This window comes from Saimiri boliviensis, chromosome 3 (genome assembly GCF_048565385.1).
Source record: "Saimiri boliviensis isolate mSaiBol1 chromosome 3, mSaiBol1.pri, whole genome shotgun sequence".
NCBI classification, from domain to species: domain Eukaryota; kingdom Metazoa; phylum Chordata; class Mammalia; order Primates; family Cebidae; genus Saimiri; species Saimiri boliviensis.
Window position 1 is genome coordinate 37,602,308 of NC_133451.1, and position 24,720 is coordinate 37,627,027.

General features: G+C 42.1%; 1 protein-coding gene across 3 annotated transcripts in view; it reads left to right on the forward strand.

The window, feature by feature from the left end:
• The window catches only part of FAM114A1 (family with sequence similarity 114 member A1), a 94,559-nt gene that overhangs the window by 58,569 nt on the left and 11,270 nt on the right, over positions 1–24,720 (forward strand). The window contains exons 8-13 of one of the 3 annotated variants that reach the window (XM_039468524.2): positions 5,687–5,810; positions 10,907–10,998; positions 13,385–13,546; positions 14,602–14,741; positions 18,331–18,403; positions 23,097–23,150. In XM_039468524.2, coding sequence (XP_039324458.1) covers positions 5,687–5,810; positions 10,907–10,998; positions 13,385–13,546; positions 14,602–14,741; positions 18,331–18,403; positions 23,097–23,150 — 645 coding nt within the window. Of the gene's footprint in view, positions 1–5,686; positions 5,811–10,906; positions 10,999–13,384; positions 13,547–14,601; positions 14,742–18,330; positions 18,404–20,630; positions 21,615–23,096; positions 23,151–24,720 lie in introns of those variants that run through there. The other 2 variants (XM_074396016.1, XM_074396015.1) reach the window with 2 other exon arrangements.

Consider the following 24,720-nt stretch of genomic DNA (forward strand, 5'->3'; position numbering starts at 1 on the left):
GAAAAAGAATGAGCTCATGTCCTTTGCAGGGACATGAATGAAGCCGGAAACTATCATTCTTCAGCAAAGTAACACAGGAACAGAAAACCAAACACTGCATGTTCTCACTCATAAGTGAAGTCAAACAATTAGAACACATGAGCACAGGAGGGAACATCACACTCTAGGCCCTGTCAGTGGGTGGGGGGCAAGGGGAGGGACAGCATTAGGAGAAATACCTAATGTGGATGACAGGTTGATGGGTGCAGCGCACCACCATGGCACATGTATACCTGTGTAACAAACCTGCATGTCCTGCACATGTACCCCAGAACTTAAGTAAAATTAAAAAAAAAAAGAAAGAAATATGAATGTGCTAGCAGACATAAACCTGCTTTTCTGCATCGGGGAGGTTATCCTCCCACTGCACAGAATTCATTCACATGACTATTGACAAGGATGACTTTGCATTGTTAGTAGCCCTTTAAAGTTTACAGACGTAAAATTGCTCCCATAAATTCAGAATCCTATAGTCCAGTAAGATGTGCCCTAAAAAATGCAGTTCACAGTCGGGCATGGTGGCTCATGCCTTAATCCCAACACTTAGGGAGGCCAAGGTGGGCAGATCACCTGAGGTCAAGAGTTCAAGACGAGCCTGGCCAACATGATGAAAATCTGTCTCTACTAAAAATACAAAAAAAAAAAAAAAAAAAAAAAAAAAAAGCTGGACATGGTGGCAAAAGCCTGTAATCCCAGCTACTACTCAGGAAGCTGAGGCAGGAGAATCATTTGAACCCAGAAGGCAGAGGTTGCAGTGAGCCAAGGTCATGCCACTGCACTCCAGCCTGGGCAACAGAGAAAGACTCCATCTCAAAAAAAAAAAAAAAAAAAAAAAGAAAGAAAGAAAGAAAAGAAAAGAAAATGCAGTTCTCCATGAAAGAACACATTTTTTCTTACAAAAGCAAAGTCTGGAGTAAGACATTATTTAATTAAACACCACGCAAAAGCTGTATGATTTTGGAGACCTCTTACCTCAATCTCCTTATCTATGAAATGGGAATAATAAAACCTACCTCACAGAATTATTAACAGAATTAAGTGAGATGATCCACGGAAAGCTAGTAGTAGCAGCATGACTAACACGCATGTAAGTAAGCCCTCGATGTACACATGTTATGACATTTGATTTTTATATGCCTTCTTATGTCATATATATTTGCTGTTATTATTAAAAATATCACAGGGGAGCATGGCCCTGCTGTAAAAAAAAAAGAAAAAAGAAAAAAAAAAAACTTACAGGATATCATGGCGGAGAATGATTCCATTGTGGTGGCTTCCATCACAGCTCTCAGCCGTGAAACAGCCCCAGGCCCATGGAAAAGAGCCCCAGAGGACTTAGTTTCTGGGACAAAGGTTTGGCCCTTATTGCCTCCATAAGCTCTGGGTTCTTTCCCTAGCTGGAGGTTTTTGTGATATTCACAGTAAGGAACATAAATGTTTGCCTTGACTTAGTAATGATAGTTATGGGGTACTGTAATAAATAGTCCTACAAATGTATGGGTCAAAAACAGTAAGAGTTAATTCTTCACTACTGTAATAGTCCAAGATAGGAGTGTCTGGTCAGGGGGCAGCATTCCTGCGATTAGGGATTCAGGAACCAGGCTGTGTCCATCTTGTGACTCCGCCAGACCCATTCCAATGTACACAGGTCTCCAGCAAGAAAACAAATGGAGGCTTAGACTGGGGTTGTCAGATGTAGTGAATAAAAATACAAGATGACTGTTAAATTTTAACTTTAGATGAACAATGAATACTTTTTCAGTGTAAATATGTCTCATGCAATATTTGGGACACACAATTATATGACGAAAATATTCACTGTTTATCTGAAATTCAAGCTTAGCTAGGCGTCCTGTATTTTATCTGGCAACCCTACACATCCCAAATATTTAAAAGTTAAAGAACTTTTGGGCCAGGCATAGTGGCTTACACCTGTAATCCCAGCACTTTGGGAGGCTGAGGTGGGCGGATCACTTGAGACCAGGGTTTCAAGACCAGCCTGATCAACATGGCAAAACCCTATCTCAACTGACAATACAAAAACTAGCCAGGCATGGTGGTACCTGCCTGGGTCTAAGGTAGATACAAAACTGGGTGAGCTGGCTGGGCTCAGTGGCTCATACCTGTAATCCCAGCACTTTGGGAAGCCAAGGCAGGTAGATCACCTAAGGCCAGAAGTTCAAGACCAGCCTGGCCATCATGGCGAAACCCCATCTCTACTGAAAATACAAAAATTAGCCAGGTGTGATGGCACATGCTTGTAATCCCAGCTACTTGGGAGGCTGAGGCACAAGAATCACTTGAACCTGGGAGGCAGGGGTTGTAATGAGCTGAGATCGCACCACTGCACTCCAGTGGGGGCAACAGAATGAGACTGTCTCAAAAACAATAAAAATTAAAAAGCTAAGGAACTTTAGAAACAGACTTAAAGCAAATGTATTCTGTATTCTTACCTTGACAAATATACTTGCGTAACGACCTGGAAGGCCAAGTTCCCATTCAAATTCCCAGACTCCTCAAATTTCAACACTCCCCTTCAGCCTGCCCACCTCCTATCTGCAGCTCCATCTCTCACCTCAGGGAACGTTATGTGCCTGTGGGAGGATGCCTTAGTTCAAGCTCCACCCACACCCCCTGTAAGCAGCCTCCTCTCAGCCATCCATCCCTTGGGCCGAGGGATACACAGCCAATGGCACCATCTCACCTTCAAGAGCACAGCCTAGGGAAGAGTTCTTTGCAGGCTGGGAGAGGGAACCTTTGGTGACCTGGAGAGTGTTCTAGAAGGGAGATATGGGCTCTGGTGGGGCCATTTCTTGGGCCTGGGGACCCCCCTGTGTCGAAGCCTAAAGGCAGTGTTGGAATTCCCCATCCTCTGAGGCCTTTCTGTCTTCTGAACCGCATCAGCCTAAGTAGCGAGAGGGCAGAGAGGGCACTGCCAGGTTTTAAACACCTCGGCCCAGAAGGGATGCACATCATCTCTGCTGACAGTTCCTTGGCTGAAACTCACACCCCTTCATGGAAATATAAGGAATTATTACCATTACTGTTTTACTAGCTTGATTCTAGGGTGACAACAGGCGCGGTGATGTGGTATTTGGTAAAGGTTAAAGATAAACTAAGCATTTTAGGCCAGGCGCGATGGCTCACACCTGTATTCCTAACACTTTGGGAGGCCAATGTGGGCGGATCACTTGAGATCAGGAATTTGAGACCAGCCTGCAACACAGAGAAATCCTGTCTCTATTTAAAAAAACACAAAAATTAGCCAAGTGTGATGGTGTGTACCTGTAGTCCCAGCTACTCAGATGGCTAGGCAGGAGAATCACTTGAACCCGGGACATGGAGGTTCCAGTAAGCCAAGATTGCACCACTGCACTCCAGCCTGGGGGACAGAGTGAGACCCTGTCTCAAAAAAAAAAAAAAAGAAAAGAAAAGAAAAGAAAAACTAATCATTTTCATCTCCATTATGCTGCATATTTAGACATAGTAAACAAAAATCTTTACAATGCCAGCACACACCTCCTTTCAAGGAAAAGATTTATAAGAATCTGTCTACTCTGTGTCCTGGACAACACTTAGCATGGTACCAAGCATATAGTCAGCATTCCACAAGTTTTATGGAGGAGCGTGTGATTATGTCTTATTTATTATTGGATTGAACTAAAGATCCAATGCACATGGCCTTGGCATAATGCAGTGAACCAGGAGAAAGCAGAAGAGATGCTGTAGCACAAAGACGCGACAAAAGAGTGCTTTGCTAAAGAGAACCCTTCCCAGGGTGCCCCAAATGGAAAACCCCAGTGCTTTCCCTTCTGGATGATTGCCATCTACCAGAAGACATGGGCAAACCAAAATGTCCCACGAGTCTGCATACCTCTTCACTAAGCATGGTATTCAAACACATTTCCTCAATAATGAATGCTAGAAAACGGCTGTTTAGACAATAGATCTGAAGCCTAAGAATACACTGATGCACATCTGGGACCCTGACACCCAAACATGAGTGTGCGAGCTGAAATGAAGAGTCTGAGAAGGTCAGGGCAGAAAGCAGTGGCATGCAGCCATCAGGCTGGGCATGTTGACTTCCACCTGCTGAACTCCACACTAATGGGTTTTGTGTTGATGACTTCCTGCAGAGCTTCCTCCCAGGGCCTCAGCGCTGGCTGCTTTAGGCCCTGGCAATGGGCTTTAGCAACCTTTAGGAAAATGGTGCCCTGCTATTTCAGATGCTCTCTCTACCTCTCTCACTTATGCTGATGTGCTCATCTAGTACCATAATGAATATTAAAACGTATTCCAAAGAGGACTGTGGCTCCACTGCTGGCTTTCTCTCCAGAGCAAGAGTTTGACCTGCAGAATGAAAAAATAAAACTTTATTACTACTTTATACTTATAATTAATCTTTTATATGGTGCCTTTCCCATGCTTACCATTTTGGAAGTGCAAATAAATCTTCCGAGAATGAATGGCCATCTGTATAAATATATGTACATATTGGAGGCAGGACCTTGCTGGAATGCAGTGGCACAATCATGCACTGAAGCCTCAAATTCCTGGGCTCAGGCAGTCCTCTCACCTCAGCCTCTTGAACAACTGGGACCACAGGCATGCACCACCATGCCTGGCTAACTTTCTTAATATTTTTTATAGGGATGGGGGTCTCACTATGTTGCCTAAGCTGGCCTCAAACTCCTGGGCTCAAGTGATCCTCCCACCTCAGCCTCCCAAAGTGCTGGGGATTACAAGGGTGAGCCACCACACCTGGCCTGTACAAATAATTTTTAACCATGCACAGAGGATAGTTTCAAAAGAGAGGCTCTGAGAACAGTGAGCAGGGATAACATCAGTCCCAGCGTCACCTCCTCTGTGAAGTCCTCCCAGTGTGTGTCCTCTCAGTTCCCCAAGGGGGAAGGACAGCGCCTTTCCTCCCTCCACTGCACCCTCCTCTCATGACTGTCAGGGTTGTTCTTGGTTGACACAGCCTCACCCTTTAGACTGCAAGATGGTGGAGAAGAAAAATGTGTCTTATGCATTTTTGTAACCCCAGTATGATAACTGGCATCTAGCAAGTAAACATGTGCATCTATAGAATGCTTATTTATGTTCACATGGGTATCCATGTATATTTATAAGTATTGAGCATCACTGTAAGTATTTTAAGTAGATTACTTCATTTCACCCTCGAAACAACCTTCTAAGTTAAATGCAATTAGTTTCCACTTTACAGATAAGGAAGCTGATCTTCCGTAACATCTTAACATAAGTTAACGAAGGTCATAGTAAGTGAGGAACTGATATTTGACTTCAAGGTTGATGTCGAACTGCATTTTCAACCACTGTGGTAGAAGAGCTACCACCACCATTTACATAGCACCTACTGTGTGCAGTTGCACAGTGTACTTCACATTTTCTATCTCATTTACTCCACAAAGAATCTCACCTTAAACATGAGAAAACTGAGACCCAGAGAGCTTATCTAACGTGCCCCAAGTTGCACAGTTAATAGGCATCAAGCCAACATTCAACCCAGTGATGCCTCCTACACCATGAATCACTTCGGTCCTGGGAAAACCGGGGACCACTGAATGTAAACGTTATTAATGAGAAGGAAAGATGACAGTTGTGCTGACCTATTTCTTTTTTTCAGATTCAGTCATTTTTAGCATCACTTGATGGAGAGATGCTGGAACTCTTAAAAAATGACCTAATTTCCATTAAAGACGTCTTTGCAGCCAAAGAATTAGAGAATGAAGAAAATCAAGAAGAACAAGGTAAAGGAAAACAAGTTAAATAGCAAGACAGACTGCTGGCATAATCCTTATGAAACTGCTGTTAATGAGCACAGCCCTTTGAATTACATAACTCCGGTGCTCCTCCTCCATGCTTCCAAAATACACTGCGCATCTGCTCTTGTTACAGGAGCTGCTCACACTGATTTAGATGACTCTGTCACTGGGGGGAACTCTTGTGCCTCTGGTGTTCAGTACAATCCCTGGCATACCACAGGCGTACAATAAATGCATATGCCTATGGTCAGATGAACAAAGACTGCAACGTGCTAAATGGCCCTGATGACCGGAGTTTATGCTGCTGCTTATCATTTTTATCCACATGGAAAGTTAGTGTGATTAATGTTGATGGTGGGCAAATCTTTCCCTGAATTTTTTCTCATATTTTTCTTATTCTTTTTAGTTTATAGGTGTAAGAGTTAGGGTATATTGGCAAAGGTCCTATGCTTTACCTAAAAAGTTCAGTTCTGACAAAGGCTGTACCATTTTCTGCCCAGGCACCAGGGCGTGATACATCAGTTTGGCAGTCACACTGCCCGGTAATCTTCCAGCCAGATAATAACTTGACCCAAGGAGACTAGAACTTATTTTATGAGGAGCAAGGCTTCCTTAGGAGGGGAAAACTTATTCTCAAGGTTGGGCATGATTAATGATTCCTTTAGGTTTGTCCATTTGGGAGCAGAAGAGAGTAAAACACTTGCTATGTACATGAAGAGTGATTTCTTATTGATGTCATAACCAACCACCGCCCCACAGCTGTTTCGTGTTAGTTATGCTAAAAGGCCAGACAACCTCAGAGACAGGGCTGGCTTCTCCTAGGACCATTGGAAGGGTCCCATTTGAAACCTTTTTACCACTTTCTTGTTATATGGCCTTAAACAAATTATATAACCTTTCTGAAATGCAATGCTGTATCTTCACTTGTAAAATGGAGAGAGTGATATGTGTGTGTGTGTGTGTGTGTGTGTGTGTGTGTGTGTGTATTTCAAAGAAATCCCAATATATCCCAAGAAATATATATATATTTGCTGTTGTAAGGGTCATATTAGGTAGCATATGTAAAAACATATATTACAGTGCCTGGCACACAGAACTGCTCAAAAATGTTAGCTGTGCTTATTACTTAAAGTGCTAACACAGTGCCAGGAAAAAGTAAAGGTGCAATAAAGTATGGCTTTCATGTATTATTATGCTTGTTTTTATTACCTGGCATGCACAGTAATGATAATGCACATTCTTAAATCGCTGGCAGTGTTTTGTGCCCAGACATGTTACATTCCTTTAATCAAAGCTCAAACACAAAAGCTCAAATGCTTGAGCCTTGATGTTCAGGGCAAAATTATTCTAAGCATTCAGAAACTATCATTTAGACACCACTTCCCTCTTTAATCCCACACACTGACCTTATATGCCTTCAGCTTAATGAGATTTATGCTCATTGCATCAAAATAAAAGAATCAATTATACTGAAGCATAGAAAGAGGCCAGTATCAGAGACAGTTGGGAATCGTGCTTTTGAGCATTGGTATCTTCCTCCCAGAGTCACAAAGGATGACAGCCTCGTCTTTGTCTTTCTAATGAAGAAACTAAAACACTAGCTGTCAAAGGTCATGTGGCTCACCTTGTGGACCCAGGATGAACTAATAGATGGCCGTTTCCCAGACTAGCAATCACCAAAAAGAAATCAAGTTCTTTCTCTTCAAGAATCATGATGTCTGAGGTAGACGTTGGTTCTATTAAGGGTGTCATTTAGAAAGGGACAAAAAGAGAATCCCACATTTCCCTAACATCAAGGAGACATTCTTGCCAATGCAGTTAAAAAAGTATTGCATCCCCAACTGGTGCTATTCCTTGGAGGGGAAACTTAATTCCATACTGTTAAATAGAAAATGTCACTGTACGTGATGTATTCTAGTCTTAATGTTGACCTTCAGTAAATTCAGCTTCTTTAAATACCACACATGCACATATACACATGCAAAAACCTGAAGTGCTGAACAGCACGCTTCAGCAATGGTGGGTTCGCCTCTCCTTAATTTGCAAAACCCTGTTATCTCCCATAATGTATCAGTTTTCCCAAGAGGGCATCTCCAGATTATCAAAACACTATTAATTTTAATTAACTTAATTTAATAAGTAAATGGCATTCAGAAACTTAATGAAAAACTGGGAGAAAAGAAGAGAGACGTTGTCATGAAATCAAAAGTGTCACACCTCCAGAAAGTTTCAGGGATTACGCAAAAGCTATAGGGAGGAATCTTTGCGGTGGGGGTGAGTAGGAAATCCAGGAGCAAAATTCTGGAAGAAAACAGCATTTTCATCCATTTGTTTTTTTCCCCTTATGAGCATTGCATTCCTAAAAGCCTCCTAACTAAATAATGCATTTGGTCCTCTCAGAAAATGTAATAAGCTATCATCTTTTAGATGAATTTAATATTGGTCTCCTCTGCATTTAATAATGTTAGCTAATGATTTGCATGTTTGTTTTTCCAGCAGAGTGTAATTTTATCACACTGCCATGGATCTCTTAATTTGATTTACCATGGCTGAGAAGAGATTTTAAAAGGCCATTTTCTATTTCTATTGCTCCAGTGAAGATCCTCTTGGCCACGTGTACAGACCAAGAGTTGCAGTAATAGGTATTGTTTGTTGCAACATTCATTATTATCTGTTTTTATCAACCTCCATTTTTCTCTATGATTTTTTTTCTAAAATATTTCCCAAAAGTTGTTGGTTTATGTTTTGCAGAATTAATACACCTTTAAAAGCTGGAGCTCTACAAAGTGCTTGTATCTGAATTTAGTGTTGAATCTGAATTTAGTGTTGATTCCTCCCAAATACTTTTACTCTCCCTATGTTTGTATCAGTGTAGCACACAATTTGTTTACATAAAACTTTCATGTTTACAAAGCACTTTCACGTTTGTTGTAGTATTTGCTCCTTATAACAACTATAAAGAGGAGATGGGTGGGTTTTATTGTCCTCAATTTTCAGAGGAGGCAGTGGAAGCTGAAAAAGCTCTGTGCCTGGCTCCAGGCCACAAAACTACCAGAGGCAGGAGCTGGATAGAACCCATGCCTTCCAGTTCCTGGCCCAGAACTCTCCTTGCTCTGCAACACGACCTCATGCAGAATGAGGAGCAGGCAGTTTGGGAAGGAGACCTTGTCGATGCTGCCCAGGAGTGCCCGGCCCCTCTCACTTTCCCTCCCTGAGGAAGATTAGACCAAGACCTCTGCCCAGCAGAGAGAATCTCAGCTTCGGATGGAATCAATCTCTATCTCTGTCTTTCTCTCTGTCTTTTTTTTCTTTTTTCTTTTTTTTTTTTTTTTTTAGCCAGTCTCACTCTGTCGCCCAGGCTGGAGTAGAGTGGTACAATCTCAGCTCACTGCAACCTCCACCTCCCGGGTTCAAGCAATTCTCCTGCCCAAGCCTCCTGAGTAGCTGGGATAACAGGCACATGCCGCCATGCCTGACTAATTTTTGTTCTTTTACTGAAATGGTTTTCACCATGTAGGCCAGGCTGGTCTCCATCTCCTGACCTCAAGTGATCCAACCACGTCGGCCTCCCAAAGTGCTGGAATTACAGGTGTGAGCCACGGTGCCCAGCTCTTTCTCTATCTCTATCTCTATCTCTGTCTCCATCTCCATCTCCATCTCTATCTCTGTCTCTACCTCTGTTCTCTATCTCTGAGACTGTCTAGCCCTAATGCATTCTCATTCTTGAAGGTTCTGTTCAGGCATTACCTCCTCCAGGAAGCCTACTTCATACCCCTCTGAGAACTGGATGCTCAGAGAATGCTTTTATTATCCCCCAAACGGGTAATAAACCCATGTGGAATCAATGCTTCAGCACCTTTCAGAAATGTCAAAAATGGCACGGCCTTGCAGATATCTTAAAAGAGAAAAATAAGATTGTAACCTTTAACAATCTCTTTATTGCCCACAAGGATCCTAATTTTTTTATTTTATGATCTATATGATATTTTAATATGTAAACTATGTTATATATATTAATAGGTCATATTATTAAATGTTATACAATGTATTCATAAATTATGCTGTAAATATTTATTTTAGCACCTATTATATATGAGGTATTGTGTTAGATGTTCTGGATTCAAGAGTGAGCAGAATAAATACTGTGTCTGTCCCTCAGTAGCTTCCAGGGTGAAAGGAAGACGGATCATTTAGCAATATTGTAGGACCAGCCAGGTATCCTAGGGAACGTTGGGAAATTTCTCCAGAGAGATGGTTGAGACTAATTAGGCTCGTTCAGCACTTTGGCTCTGCGGACATAAGAGGGCACCTGGGTATCATTAGGGTTGCAATGCTAAGCATCACAATATCAAAGTCACAAATATGATGTTGTCCCGGGTCCCTTAGGCCTGAGAAAGGTCATACATTTCTCCATCCAGTCCTCCTTTCAGCAAATAGCTGCTGACCACCTATAGCTGTGAGCAAGACCTGCGAGGTCCCTCCTTGCCCTCTGTTGCCTTTGGATTGGCCTGGGGGTGTCCCCGCAGAAGCTGCCAGTAGCAGGGGCCCGGTGATGAAGCTAAAAATTCTGAGATGAGGAGATTATTCTAGATTGTCCAGGAAGCAGCAGGACAAGATGTGAATGATCTAAAGGACAGTGATGGATGCAAACCCTTTCCCAGCCCCCCCTACACTGGAGTCACTGACATGCTTTATCTACAAACTTGTCAAGACCCTAAAAATCCTTAGTGTACTCATGACCTTTGTACCACCCAGGTGAAAGGATGTGGCATAAATCCAATAAGTTGTGGACAATCTCTTATTTGCTTTGTATCTTTAGTACCTAGGTTGGAAAGCCCAATAAACGTTTGTTGGATGAATGAAAAAAAAAAAAAAAATTCAGGGGCCACACCCGGATGCCTCTGCTGCCTCACTGCCAGGCTCATGAATGGAAAACATTCATCTTTGCCCGGCGGCTGGCGGGCAGGCTGCTACAACCTCTGCTTAGTCTACCCCAACTGCAGGCTGGAACGCTGGGGGAGCTGCCACATCCTGAAGGAGGAAAAATAAATCACGCTTCTTCTGTCATGTTCTATTTCTAGGCTTAGAAGAAAAGGGAGAAGAATTTGCTCGCATGCTTACAGAGCTTCTCTTTGAATTACATGTGGCGGCCACACCTGACAAACTCAATAAGGTCAGCACCTTCTGATTTATAGTTTTTGGTTAAAAAAAAAAAAAAGAGAGAGTGCATGGGAGACTTTCTGTTGTAAAGTTCCAGAGATGTACCTGAAACAGAAAACCCCCAAATCTTATATGGCGTAGTGCCAGGAGAGAAGTTCGAGGTCAGTAATTAAGATTTGAGGTGGGGGTGGGCGGGGGGCTGGGTTTGGTGGCTCACACCTGTAATACCAGCACTTCAGGAGGCCGAGGTGGGCAGATCACTTGAGGTCAGGAGTTTGAGACCAGCCCGGCCCCGTCTCTACTAAAATACAAAAATTAGCTGGGTGTGGTGGCACATGCCTGTAATCCCAACTACTTGGGGACTGAAGCAGGAGAATCGCTTGAATCCAGGAGGCGGAGGTTTCAGTGAGCTGAGACTCCATCTCAAATTTTAAAAGAGAAAATCAGATTTGAGGAGGCAACACAAGGAATGTGGTGGTGGAGAACATGTAGACTGTGTCATGAAATCTGCATTTTAGTTGTAATTTTACTGGTAATTATCTTGCGACCTTGAACAAGTCACTTACCTTTTCATGGCAAAATAGAATGTTATGTCAGAGCAGTAGTTATCATCAGGTTAGAGGAGGGGAAAAGGGTGCAGAACCATTAAAAGGCTTTTTCAAATTTCATCCCCCACCCCCATTCTAAGGAAACGTGCCAGAACTAAGCAGAGAGAGGCATGTCAGCCAGGTAAACCCCACAGTCCCTCCTATCTGGAGCGCAGGGGCTTTATCATGTCTAAGACCATTCCAGCTTTAACAGTCTGGGTTCCTCTAGAAATACCACAGTATGTTTTGCAAATTAGTACAAGGTCTTGCTGTGAAGTTTCTTTAGGGGACATGATCACTAATTACTTAAAACCTCGTGTTTTTCCATTCTCTCTCTCTCTCTCTCTCTCTCTCTCTCTCTCTCTCTCTCTCTCTCTCTCTCTTCTTTTTAGCAAGCAGTGGTTTACACAGGCACTCCCTTATCCAGGTAGGTGAGGAAAAGGGCAGAATGAGGTAGTGAGATGAATAATTTCTTTATCTCTGATGGGGTCACTGGTTCTGGCAGGTCAGTGACTTGAACACAGTGGGAAATTGCCTCATTCATCTCCCTGTGGCACTGCCACTGCTCAGAGCGGGCACGTGGTGGCTCTGAGATTCCACCGGCTCATTTGCATAGGTTTAAATCTTTGTCTCTGAAAGAGGACACACGGAGCACAGTTTTGTTGGGTTTTCTCTGCCCAGATCTTCTTACTGCTAACTTACCATTCAACACTCATATTTTTAACTTTGATGTATAAGATTTAAGGTGGGAAGTTTAGCCTGTGCCCCAAAACAACTTTTACTTAAGCAAACAGCTTAAACGATGATAACACAATTGGAATGAGTCTGCGCTTTCTTTCTAAATTCAGGGAATAGCAGACAGGGGAGGAGGTTTCTGACTGTTTAACTTAGCCGTGATTTTTTAGGGCACATGGTGCATAAACCACACTCGTGTGAAATTAGACACAGAGCAGCACCAGGCCTTTCCCACAGCCCTTCTCTTCTCCCACTAGAGGTTGGCAGACCTGTCATGAATCAAGAAACGCAGAGCCCTCCTTCACCTTCCCAGCACATTAGGTTCACGAAACATTAAGAGCTTCCTGAGATATGTCAGATGAGGACATTTGCTGTAGCCACGGCCCTGGCTCAATTTCTAACCCGTATTTTTAAAACTACTGTTATTCTTTTATAGATGATCATGAAAAGTGAAAAATATGCTATAGATTTTTCAATGTGACTGTCATTTTTATTCTTATCGGGATATCACTTTTAAATGCTTTTTAAAGAGTCCTCAGGCTTGCAATGTTCTTTCCATACTTTCTATTCTGTCCCTTTTTTCTACTTTATATTTACCAGAAAGCAACAACAAGGCTATCTTTTTAGGGGGTTGAGAAATTGCCCTGTCACCCTCTAAACATACAGAGATCCATTTGAGACGGAGTCTCGCACTGTCACCCAGGCTGGAGTGCAGTGGCACAGTCTTGGCTCACAGCAGTCTCTCTGCCTCCTGGGTTCAAGCAATTCTCCTGCCTCAGCCTCCCAAGTAGCTGGGACTACAGGCGTGCACCACCACGCCCGGCTATTTTTTTTTTTTCTTTCGTATTTTTAGTAGAGACAGAGTTTCACCATGTTGGCCAGGATTGTCTCGATCTCCTGACCTCGTGATCTACCTGCCTCAGCCTCCCGAAGTGCTGGGATTACAGGCACGAGCCAATGCAGCAAGCCAGGCCATTCTTGAAGATTTAGAGCCACTTGATTCTAGTCTTGGGGTTGGAATGACTTGGTTTCCATATTTGCAGCATAAAAGAATTGTTTGGTTGGGGACCTTTGCAGGCCATGAGGAAGGCTCATGACTGGGTGGAAAAGGATCAGACTGTGGTGTCGGTAGATGTGGCAAAAGAGTCAGAGGAGGAAACAAAGAAGGAAGAAAAGGAAGAGAAACCTCACGACCCTCAAGAAGACAAAAAGGAAGAAAAGAGAACTAAGACCATAGAGGTAAATTTATCCTAGAGTGTCCACCTACAAGGTAATAATAGAATGTTCATTTTATTAGCAACTTAGTTTTAAGTGAGGAGAGGGCATTTCTTTTTCATTTGTTCCATATTATAGAAATATAAGTAGAAATGCAATAAACACTGAAATTTCTGTCTGCCAAGATAATGCATGGTTTAGCACAAAGTTTGTCACTTTTCTCCATAGCTTTACAATTATAATTTAAAGGGAAAAAAGATCTTTAGGAACGTAGTTGATTTATCTTTAGGGTAGAATTTCATCTTATATGCAAATATGTTACTATAAAATGTCCTTATGTCCCATAACTAATGAGGTAATTGAAGCCTTAAAAAAAATGCATTGCCACAGCTTTTATTCTGTAATTTAATAAATTTATGTGTGCATAGTTTATAGCCTGCCTATGTTTAATAGAGGAGTTTGTAGTAACTTCATCTGAGTTTTAATTTTAAAGAAAGTAACTTTTTGGCCAAGCACAATGACTCACACCTGTAATCCCAGCACTTTAGGAGGCCAAGGCAGGTGGATCACCTGAGCTCAGGAGTTCAAGACCAGCCTGGCCAACATGGTGAAACCCCGTGTTAACTAAAAATACAACAAAAAAAAATTAGCTGGCCATGGTGGCACAAGCCTGTATCCCCAGCTACTTGGGAGGCTGAGATACAAGAATCACTTAAATCCAGGAGGCGGGTTGCAGTGATTAGATCACTGTAAGGAAAAATATCCATTGACCTCTGCGCATTCAGCCAGCCTTCCACACGCCTTCTTTAGTGCCTGCCTGTTTTGTGCCCAGCATTGCTGTAAGCACTGGGGACGCAGCTGTGAACAGCCTCTCCACATCCCTGGGTGCCTGACAATACTTCATTTTTCTGGCAGCATTGCACTTTAAAAAGTCTTCAATATGCTCATAATCTTCAGGTTAACTATTTCGTGTTATATTTAGTGTATTTTTAAAAGAATTATATCACTTCTATTGTCACAGCATTTTTTAATAAAAGCATCTGCTCGATAAATTTCTTCCTCATATTTATTCATTTCAGGAAGTATACATGTTGTCCATCGAAAGTCTGGCAGAGGTAACAGCGCGCTGTATCGAGCAGCTTCATAAAGTAGCAGAATTAATTCTTCATGGACAAGAAGAGGAAAAACCAGCTCTGGACCAAGCAAAAGTTCTAATAAAGTAAATAAATGTCACTTTAAATTCTTATTTTCCAATTTTATATATAGGTACCATTCAGATACATACATATACACCAGTACTCTCAAAGCCACTGAAATATTAAGGTTTCTTTTTGTTTGTTTGTTTTTGTTTTTTGGTTTGTTGAAGTGGGATCTTGCTCTGTCACCCAGACTGGAGTGCTGTGGCATGGTCATGACTCACCGCAGCCTCAAACTCCCTCAAGGCTCAAGCGACCCTCCCGCCTCAGCCTCCCCAGTAGTTGGGACCACAGGTGCACATCACCACATCCAGCTTATTTTTTAATTAATTGCAGAGACAAGGCCTGGCTATGTTGCCCAGGCTGGTGTCAAACTCCTGGGCTCAAGCGATCCTCCTGCCTCAGCTTCCTGAAGTACTGTGATTACAGGCATGAGCCACCATACCTGGCCAGAGATTCAGATTTCAAGTCAACCAATTCTATTGTTCTATGGTCACCTTAAGAAATAAGGATTTCTCTGTTAGTTAGTTAGTTAGTTAGTTTGTTTGTTTGTTTGTTTGTTGTCGTTGTGGTTTTTGAGGCAGAGTCTTGCTCTGTAGCCAGGCTGGAGTGCAGCGGTGCGATCTCGTCTCACTGCAACCTCTCCCTTCTGGGTTTAAACGATTCCCCTGCCTTAGCCTCCCAAGTAGCTGGGACTATAGGCCCACACCACCATGCCCAGCTAAGTTTTGTATTTTTAGTAGAGATGAGGTTTCACCATGTTGGTCAGGATGGCCTCAATCTCTTGATCTCGTGATCTGCCTTCCTTGGCCCCCTTAAAAATAAGCCATTAAAGTGCTGGGATTACAGGTGTGAGCTACCTTATTTCTGGCCAGAAATAAGGATTTCCTTAACAAATGCATTATGTTAGCAAAGAGAAGACGACTTCACTAGCCATTCTAGGAATTATTCATGAAGAGATTTAAGGGAAGACACATTAAATCATTCAGAGGCATGAAAGTGTTTATTTAATAGATCATAGTCTTAGGAGTAAAAACTTTTGAGGGTAATTACATTTTCAGCATACACACGAATAGAGAAAGGACACTTTAATAACTTCTAGCTAGATTCACAAAAATAGGCAAATACACTCCACTGTTCCTGGGGACTTATACCATCTCTGCATATTCTAAACTCGGGTGATGATGGTAGCTAATATTAAACAGTTCACCTGGGTTGTATGTGTGTACATATGTGGTGTCCTCTATTATGTTCTTCAACAAATAATTGCTATTATCATTACTTTATTAAGTAAAATGAAAATATTTAGGTATGTAACAGATATGAATATGCAATCTAGTGAATATACATGAAAACAGTTGATATAGTGTTCATGAAAATAATTGGTATGAAGCTGAAAAATAAGCCATTACTGTGATATAGAAAATTAACATAGGCCTAAGTACCCTCGTGTTATTATACAGACACAGGGGTCAAAATAGAGCCCCTGAAAATATTCAGGAACAGACACACACAGGTCTCAACACAGCCACTTCGCTAGCTAACTAGTCTTTGCTTATTACTGCTTTGGTGTTGTAGGTTGGGGAGTAAGCTTTTCGTGGAAAGATCTTCCAAAAATTCAGCATTAGTGTCTTTCTACTGGTGGCATTTTTCCTCACTTGTAGAGATCTTTCATCTAGCCTAGATTTCCATATCTAAGAATGTAAAAATCAAAGTTATTTTGAGAACCACATAATCCCCACCTTAATATTCCCAGAAAGAATACACACTTGTCTCAATATTTAGAAAGAAGAGGAATGCACAAAGTAAGAGAGGTTGAAAATGCTGAGGGCAATCCGTAGGTACTAGTTTATCTTTGCAGTACTAATTGGAAAGTGGAGAACTAAAGTTCAGAAGCCCTAGGTGTGGGTAACAGGACCTTACTCTTTGCTCCCTTCTGATTCCCAGCCCTGATTGTCCTAGCCTTACCAAGCTGCGCTTAGTCCCTGACTTGTCTGTTAAATAAGTGCCTCCCCACCCACCTGCCCAAGAACACAGACCGAATGGCTCTGGGACAGCTCCTGGCTTTACTCTTGATGCTTTCTGCAGACAAGTTTTGGATGGATGGGTGGGTGGATGGATGGATGGATGGGTGGGTGCATGGATGGATGGATGGGTGGGTGCGTGGGTGGGTGGATGGATGGATGGGTGGGTGGGTGGGTGGATGGATGGGTGGGTGGGTGGATGGATGGATGGATGGGTGGGTGGGTGGATGGATGGATGGGTGGGTAGGTGGGTGGGTGTGTGGATGTATGGATGGATGGATGGGTAGGTGGATGGGTGGATGGATGGGTGGATGGATATAGCTCATAAAACCTAAATATATGTTAGATAAGGCCTCTTTTATTAAAGCAAAACTTACCTCTGCTGACTTTACTAGATCTTTTAACATATAAGATTCTTGACTTGGGGTTATTGTTTTTCCCATAGCATTTCAATCACTATTCATGAGAGCTGTGTGCACTAATTGATAGAAAAATAGCAGACCATAACTACATTGTTAGGTAATTAAATTGTTTTCAGTTTTTGTCATCATCTATACTGTTAGGATAAATGTTACTTTCATTAAATATTTGTGTGTATCTTGTGTTATTTTCTTAGAATAAAGTCCCAGAAGTGGAATGCCTAGAATAAACTTGGAATTTTAATATAAGTATTAAAAACATATTCTATAGGATCTTTATTTTTGAAGCAAATAGTTTTAAAAAATCAAAATATCCAGAGACACCTGAATTTGAATCCACCTTTCCTGCATGTTCTAAGCACCTAAACAGTTTACCTAACTTTCTTTCTTTCTTTCTTTTGAGACGGAGTTTTGCACTTGTCACCCAGGCTAGAGTGCAATGGTTCAATCTCAGCTCACTGCACTCCTGGGTTTAAGTGATTCTCCTGCCTCAGCCTCCCGAGAAGCTGGGACTATAGGCGCGTGCCACCACACCTGGCTAATTTTTTGTATTTTTAGTAGAGACAGGTTTTCACCATGTTGGTCAGGCTGGTCTTGAACTCCTGACCTGTGATCCACCTGCCTTGGCCTCCCAAAGTGCTGGAATTATAGGCATGAGACACCATGCTTGGCCACCTAACTTTCTTAAATGTCTGATTTTCCATCTATATAAAATGGAAATAATTATGTAACCCATAAGGTCACTCTGAGAATTAAATATGATTAGGCATATGAAAGTGCTTAACATAGTGCCTCAGTGAATGTTCATGATTATTTTGAAATGACCAAAAAACTGCAAACCAGCCATGTGGCAAGAGTTTATACCTTGACACATGTGAAGCTGAAGCCTGATATTTTCCTACACAAAGTTTTGATTTTAAAGGAGGTCAGGTGAGTTGGATGATTATTCTTTAAGCCTGGAAAGAAAACCAGGATTAGATTAAACCACGATTGCAAATCATGGAAGATTATTGAGGGAACCGTCAGATTGCACATTTCTGTAGAGCATCTTCAAGCGTGTGCGGTATTCTTTTAAATGTCATACTGAATTAGTATCAGAAACTGTCATGACACTTCAATTATTTTACCTTATTGAAAACATCCAAAGCTCTCTTGTTTTCTTATTTCAGATTAACTACTGCAATGTGCAATGAAGTGGCCTCCTTATCAAAGAAGTTTACGAGTTCTTTAACCACTGTTGGGGTAAGATTACAGTCTGGATTTTTTTTTTTCCACCTTTTTTAAGGGAAGTAGTTCTGTGAGGGGCTGTGAGGAAATACGGAGATGCAGCACTTTCTTTAATCGCTCCATAAAACTAAAGCTGTGTCGTGATGTAAGCTAAAGTCAGGCCAAGAGCAACTTCTCTAAGGACAGGCAGCATAGGACTCTCCTGACTGGGTTCTAGCCTTGAATCTGCCATCTCAGACATACAAGATGTTGGGTGAGTGAGTTGTCGAACCTCTGTTTTTTGTTTGTTTGTTTTTTTAGGTGTCAGATGAAGATTCCATTAATTACTTAATATCTGTGATATATGTAATTCAGAATCTCTGTTAAAATGATTAATTTTGAATATTTTCATTGACTGTTGCCCTCAGAGCCTACTTTACAAGCCATGCAAGATAAAGTTCTCTTTGTTTCATTGTCACATTTGACTTTAACCAAAAGAAAAATGTTACTGATTGGCTCAACTGTTTCTGTTCTCAAGGTAACAAGTTTGAAAGACTCAGCATTCACTTGGAGGTGTGACCTCTCATTATTTTCTTTGGCCATAAGTCATATTATATAGCTTCACCTTAGTGGGCTCACAGAAAATTGGAAAATACTTCTTTTTTGTTTTGAGCCAGAGTCTCGCCAGGCTGGAATACAGTGGCTCAATTTCGGCTCACTGCAACCTCCGCCTCCCAGGTTCAAGCAATTCTCTGCCTCAACCTCCCGAGTAGCTGGGATTACAGGTGCCCACCCGCACACCTGACTAATTTTTGTATTTTTAGTACACACAGCATTTCACCATCTTGGCCAGGCTTGTCTTGAACTCCTGGAAAATATTCCCTTTAACGTTCCTGTTTTTTCTTTTAAAACCCTGGATGCAAAGCCTGATGATGTTCTCCGTGAGAAACAGCAGGTTACTTCCTATTCTAATTAGATTGGTTTTGGGTTTTGAATGCATTAGTTTCCTAGGGCTGCTCTAACAAAGTACCATAAACCGGGTTATTTTCTTGTGGTTCTGGAGGCTAGACATCTGAATACAAGGTGGTATTGGGGCCTTGCTCTCTCCAGCGCCTCTAGGATCCTTCCTTACTTCTTCCAGCTTCTGGTAGCCCCAGGTATTCCCTGGCTTGTGGCTGCAGAACTCCAGTCTCTTTCTGTGCGTCTTGACATGGCTGCTTTCTCCCTGTGTGTCTTCACATCATCTTCCTTCCACGCGTGTCTGTGCCCAGATTTCCCTCCTTATAAGGACACCGGGCCTATTGGGTTAGAGCATGACCAATATGACTTCATCCTAACTTATCACACCAGCAACAACTCTATCTCCAAATAAGGTCACAGTCTGAGGTGCTGGAGGTTAGGACTTCAGTATGTCTTTTTGCAGGGGACACAATTCAACCCATACCAAGAAGCAACAGAAACACGTTCGAAAAAATTCAGACAAAAAGGAGGCTTTACAATAGGCCGTGGGGGAAGTGAACGGCTGTGGGGATCCAACCCCAGAGCTCATGCACACTCTCTCTCTTTTGTTTTTGAAACTGAGTCTCGCTCTGTTGTCCAGGCTGGAGTGCAATGGTGTGATCTCGGCTCACTGCAGCCTCCGCCTCCTGAGTTCAAGTGATGCTCATACCTCAACCTCCTGAGTAGCTGGGATTACAGGTGTGGGCCACCACTCCCAGCTAATTTTGTATTTTTAGTAGAGACAGGGTTTCATGATGTTGGCCAGGCTGGTCTCAAACTCCTGACCTCAGGTGATCCAGCTGCCTTGGACTTACAGGCATGAGCCACTGTGCCTGGCCTACATATACTCTCTCTAAAGTGCTGCTGTTGATGTGACTCAGTGACAGCAGTTCCTAACCCTGTGTCTTTCCATTCAAATTCCTGGTTCCTGGGTAAGAAGGTTTGAATAGCTCATTGGTGTGGGTCATACGTCCACCTTGGCTTCACTCAGCAGCAATTGGGGACAGCGTCTCATTGTGCAGACCTACCTGGCTCCTGGGGCACTCCCCCTCCTCCTCCCCAGGCCAAAAGCATTTCTCAAAAGAAGTGAGAAATGACTATAGACCTGGCTGTCACCCAAAAAGATGCCTGTCCCCCACCCTTCTGTAAGTGACTCTGTGAATAAGGGGTGAGCTACACACCACCTATTCATTCTGCTGTCAAGAAAGCCGGTCTGCTTCTCCTATTTTGTAGAACAGCACCTTTTAGGTTTGTCTAATTTCAGGTCCTCAGCAATAGAGCTTCACTGTGTACAAGCAGCATGACAAGAGAGGTAGAAGCTCATTGATAACATAGACTGGATAAAATGCATTTGCGCCCTCAGCGTGGTCCAAGTTACCTGATGTCCATGGACTTTGATATAAACACTAGGCTTGCAGAGAGGTGCGAGGTCTTAAGATGGAATAGCCTTGGTGACTCCAGTTCCTAAGGCTCTAGTGCACCCTCTTGTCACCCTTCTCACAGTTTACCAGGTGAGGAAACTGAGGCCCAGAAGGGTGAATTGAGTCCCCCAAGCCTCTTAGAAGAGCTCTTAATTCCCAGTTGGTTATTCAACAGATTCATCAGACAGAGACCAACGCTTTGGTTCTCTGGGTTTGTTTAGGCTTGAGAACGTAACTGTGTGCATGTTTGTGTGTATTATATTTTGCATAATATTGTTAAATATTAATGTATCTACATGAGTGGGTAGTATTCATGGTATTGTTTTCCATTCCTTTTCGCATGGTTTATCCCAGCACAGCATCTCAAACCTCAAGGTGCACATGGATCACCTGGAGATGTTGTTAAAATGAAGATCTTTATTCAGTAGAGGCTGAGATTCTGTATTTCTAGTAAGCAGTCAGGTGATGACAGTGGTCTTGATCCATGGTCCATATTTTATGTAGTAAGGTGCTAGCAGGTGGCCATGCACTTGACCTTATATATATTTATGTATACACGCACACGTACAAGTGTTTGCAAGAACAAAATTAGGAGCACACAGGTTATTTTGGGGAAGAAAAATCTGAATCTAAAACAGAATTTAGAAATGCCCTCTCACCACAACAATACCTCTGATCTTGTGCTGTGATGAATCATTTATATCAATTCAGTGTTTCTGTTCTCTGAAACAGCCATTATTCATAACTTGAAGTTAATGAGTGTTTATTGCTCTCTAGACTCTATTTAAATTGCTTGCATACCTCATTGATTCTGAAAACCAATGTCATCTTATTGCCCTCATTTGATTATATTTTAGAGGTTTATTGATAATCAAATAAACATGAAAGCAAATACCATAATGGATTTTCTGGTTACTTACTAAAATGACTGGGTTTTTAAAGAGGTTTCTCCCAAGACTCCATTATGGTTTCCCCAGTAAGACATTACTTCACCCTCAGTAAAGTAATGTCAATGAAAGTGGGCTGCTCTGAGAAGATACATTTAATTTATATATTTTTCTTTATAATGAACTCTTCCAGGTACTTTAAAAGAAGCTAACTTATTAAGATTGCCCTTTTTCTCACCAATCCTTTTAATGGTTTATGGTCTAAGAGTAGATTGAACTCTTAGACAGAGAAGACTATTGATTGATAGACCGACAGCATAAGCAAAGATAATGACTCCAACTCTGCCTTTCACTTTCTCTTTTTTTTAGACAGAGTCTCACTCTGTCACCCAGGCTGGAGTGCAGTGGCATGATCTTGGCTCACTGCAACCTCTGCCTCCCAGGTTCAAGCAATTCTCCTGCTTCAGCTTCCCAAGTAGCTGGGATTACAGGTGCCCACCACCACACCCAGCTAATTGTTTTTGTATTTTTAGTAGAGACAGGATTTCGCCATGTTGGCCAGGCTGGTCCCAAACTCCTGACCTCAGGTGATCCACCCACTTTGGCCTCTCAAAGTGAAGGGATTATAGGCTTGAGCCACCATGCCTGGCCTGCCTTTCACTTTTCGAGTCCCTACTTTATACCAGGCACTGTACTCTATGCTTTCCATAGATTTGTGTTTTTCAAATATGGATCTGTTGACCTGTGTTCAAGTTATATTCAAGAATGTCTTAATTTTGCTGCTCTTCTGGAAGATGCCCTACAATCATGTTCCTATGTTTGCATTTAAAAGAGAAAGAAAAGAAGACTAGACCAACGCTTAGACTAGATTAGGTGAGTGAGGGACTTAACTCACCTGCAAAGTGAAAGGGGCCCAAAAAAGGAACAGAAAACAAAACTCAGGAATCTAGATCGCGATTTTAATGAAATATTTCTTAAAATAAAATGCCAAAATATTATGGTCATCAAACTATCAAAACTTTAAGGAAAGACAGCATCGAATCCTCTGCCTACACAACTCAGCCTCCCTCACTTCACTCTTATCCCAGATCTGCTACAAAATTTACATAATGAAAAAGGTTTCAGCTTAAATTTCTAGCCATGTGATCTTAAACAAGTTACTCAACCTCTCTGATCCCTGTTTTCTCCTCTTTAAATTGGGGTTATCATGATACCTGCCTACCTCCTAGGATTTCTGTTGCAATTAAATGAGACTAAAAAGGTGCCGCAGCAGGTCTGAAGCCTGGTCTGTAGGAAGCATTCTGCTTCTCCTCCTCTTCCTCTGTAAGAAATCCCTCAACAAATCCAGTGCATCACATTTTACATGGCAAGCCTTGTAGTATGAGCACCTAAACTGTCAATTTCGTACTTCTGATTCCACAGAGCAACAAGAAGGCCGAGGTCCTTAACCCCATGATCAGTAGTGTATTGTTAGAGGTAAGTGGCCCCTGGAGAGAAAGTGCTTCTGAATCAAAGCAAATGTTAGAACTTCTTTTCCTTGTTGTTGTTTTTTGTCTTTCTCCCCCACAGCAAATGTTACTGCAATTCTAAATCTCATCATCAAGTCTTTTTTGAGTATATTTGTGTAACTCAACCAGCTGTAAACCCTCTGATGAAGCAACAATACCTAATTTTCAAGAATTCCTGATTATAAAAAGAAACGCTAAGCTTGCACATTATTTCTGTCGCTGTTTCCTCCAGCAGAAGCAGCTTTCTGCTGCCAAATTTGACACTAGATTTAACACTATGATTATTGGCTGCAATGACGGGTTATTGCTCAACGGTGATTTTCATAAAAATGGGCACTTCCTTCGATTTAGAATAACCTTTGGTTTAACTGTGTCTAAGCTCCAAGCCAGCAACAGTGGCAAGGAGAATCTATGCCCAGTCAACGACAAGGGCACCATCCTCTGTGACTTCACACTCTGTGGCCTGCCCGCTCAGTAGGACTTCGCAGCATCAGTTGTGTTGATATAAAGCTGCCCCAACCAACATTGCTGTGTCTTTGCCAGTAACAGTAACCTAAGAGAGAAGAAAAGAGGTCCAGGAAGGATTCTCATTCTTGGATCGTAGGCACTGCATTCTACCCTTAGAGGAAAGGTAGAAGATTGGTAGAGGAACATCTTCTGTTAGTGGATAAACTATAAGTAACAGCCCCAGGGTACCCAGCTGAAGACACAAGGTGTTAACAAGCTCAATTTGATTATGGGCAATGCATGTATCATAGGGTTTTGCTTTCTGAAGTGGCTGTCCATTGCAAAATTTGGAAATTACAAAAGTTCAGGAGGGCTGCTCTATTAGTCCATTTTCACCCTCCTGATAAAGATCTACCCAAGACTGGGCAATTTACAAAAGAAAGAGGTTTAATGGACTCACAGTTTCGCATAACTGGGGAAGCCTCACAGTCATGGTGGAAGGTGAAAGGCACGTCTCACATGGCAGCAGACAAGAGAAGAGAGGTTGTGCAGAGAAACTCACCTTTCTAAAACCATCAGATCTCATGAGACTTATGAGAATAGCATGGGAAAGACCTGCCCCCATGATTCAATGACCTCCCACCAGGTTCTCCAACGACTTGTGGGAATTGTGGGAGTTACAATTCAAGATGAGATTTGGGTGGTGACACAACCGAACCACAGTAGCTACCTATATATTTATAGCATTGTTTTGGGGACTTGTCCCTTACTGTTAAGGAAAATGACTAAGGTACAGAAATAACAAAGTGATGTCACTGAATATGATTGTTTCGGATGTAGCCCCACAGTGGGATGCCATCAGCGAGAAGGAATAGGAGCTATAGGGAAAGGTCTTGGAGGGACAGACACAGCTAAGAGGAAACCCAGGCAGTCAGAGGCAGAATTTGGTACAAGAAAAATCTCTCCCCTGGCCACCCAGAAGGCATAAAATTAACTTACCATGTCAAGTATGAGCAATATGAGGTCAAACGTTTTTTCCATTTCCCCAATAGATGTTTTCCCGTGTTTTAGTTACTCTAACCTTTAAATAG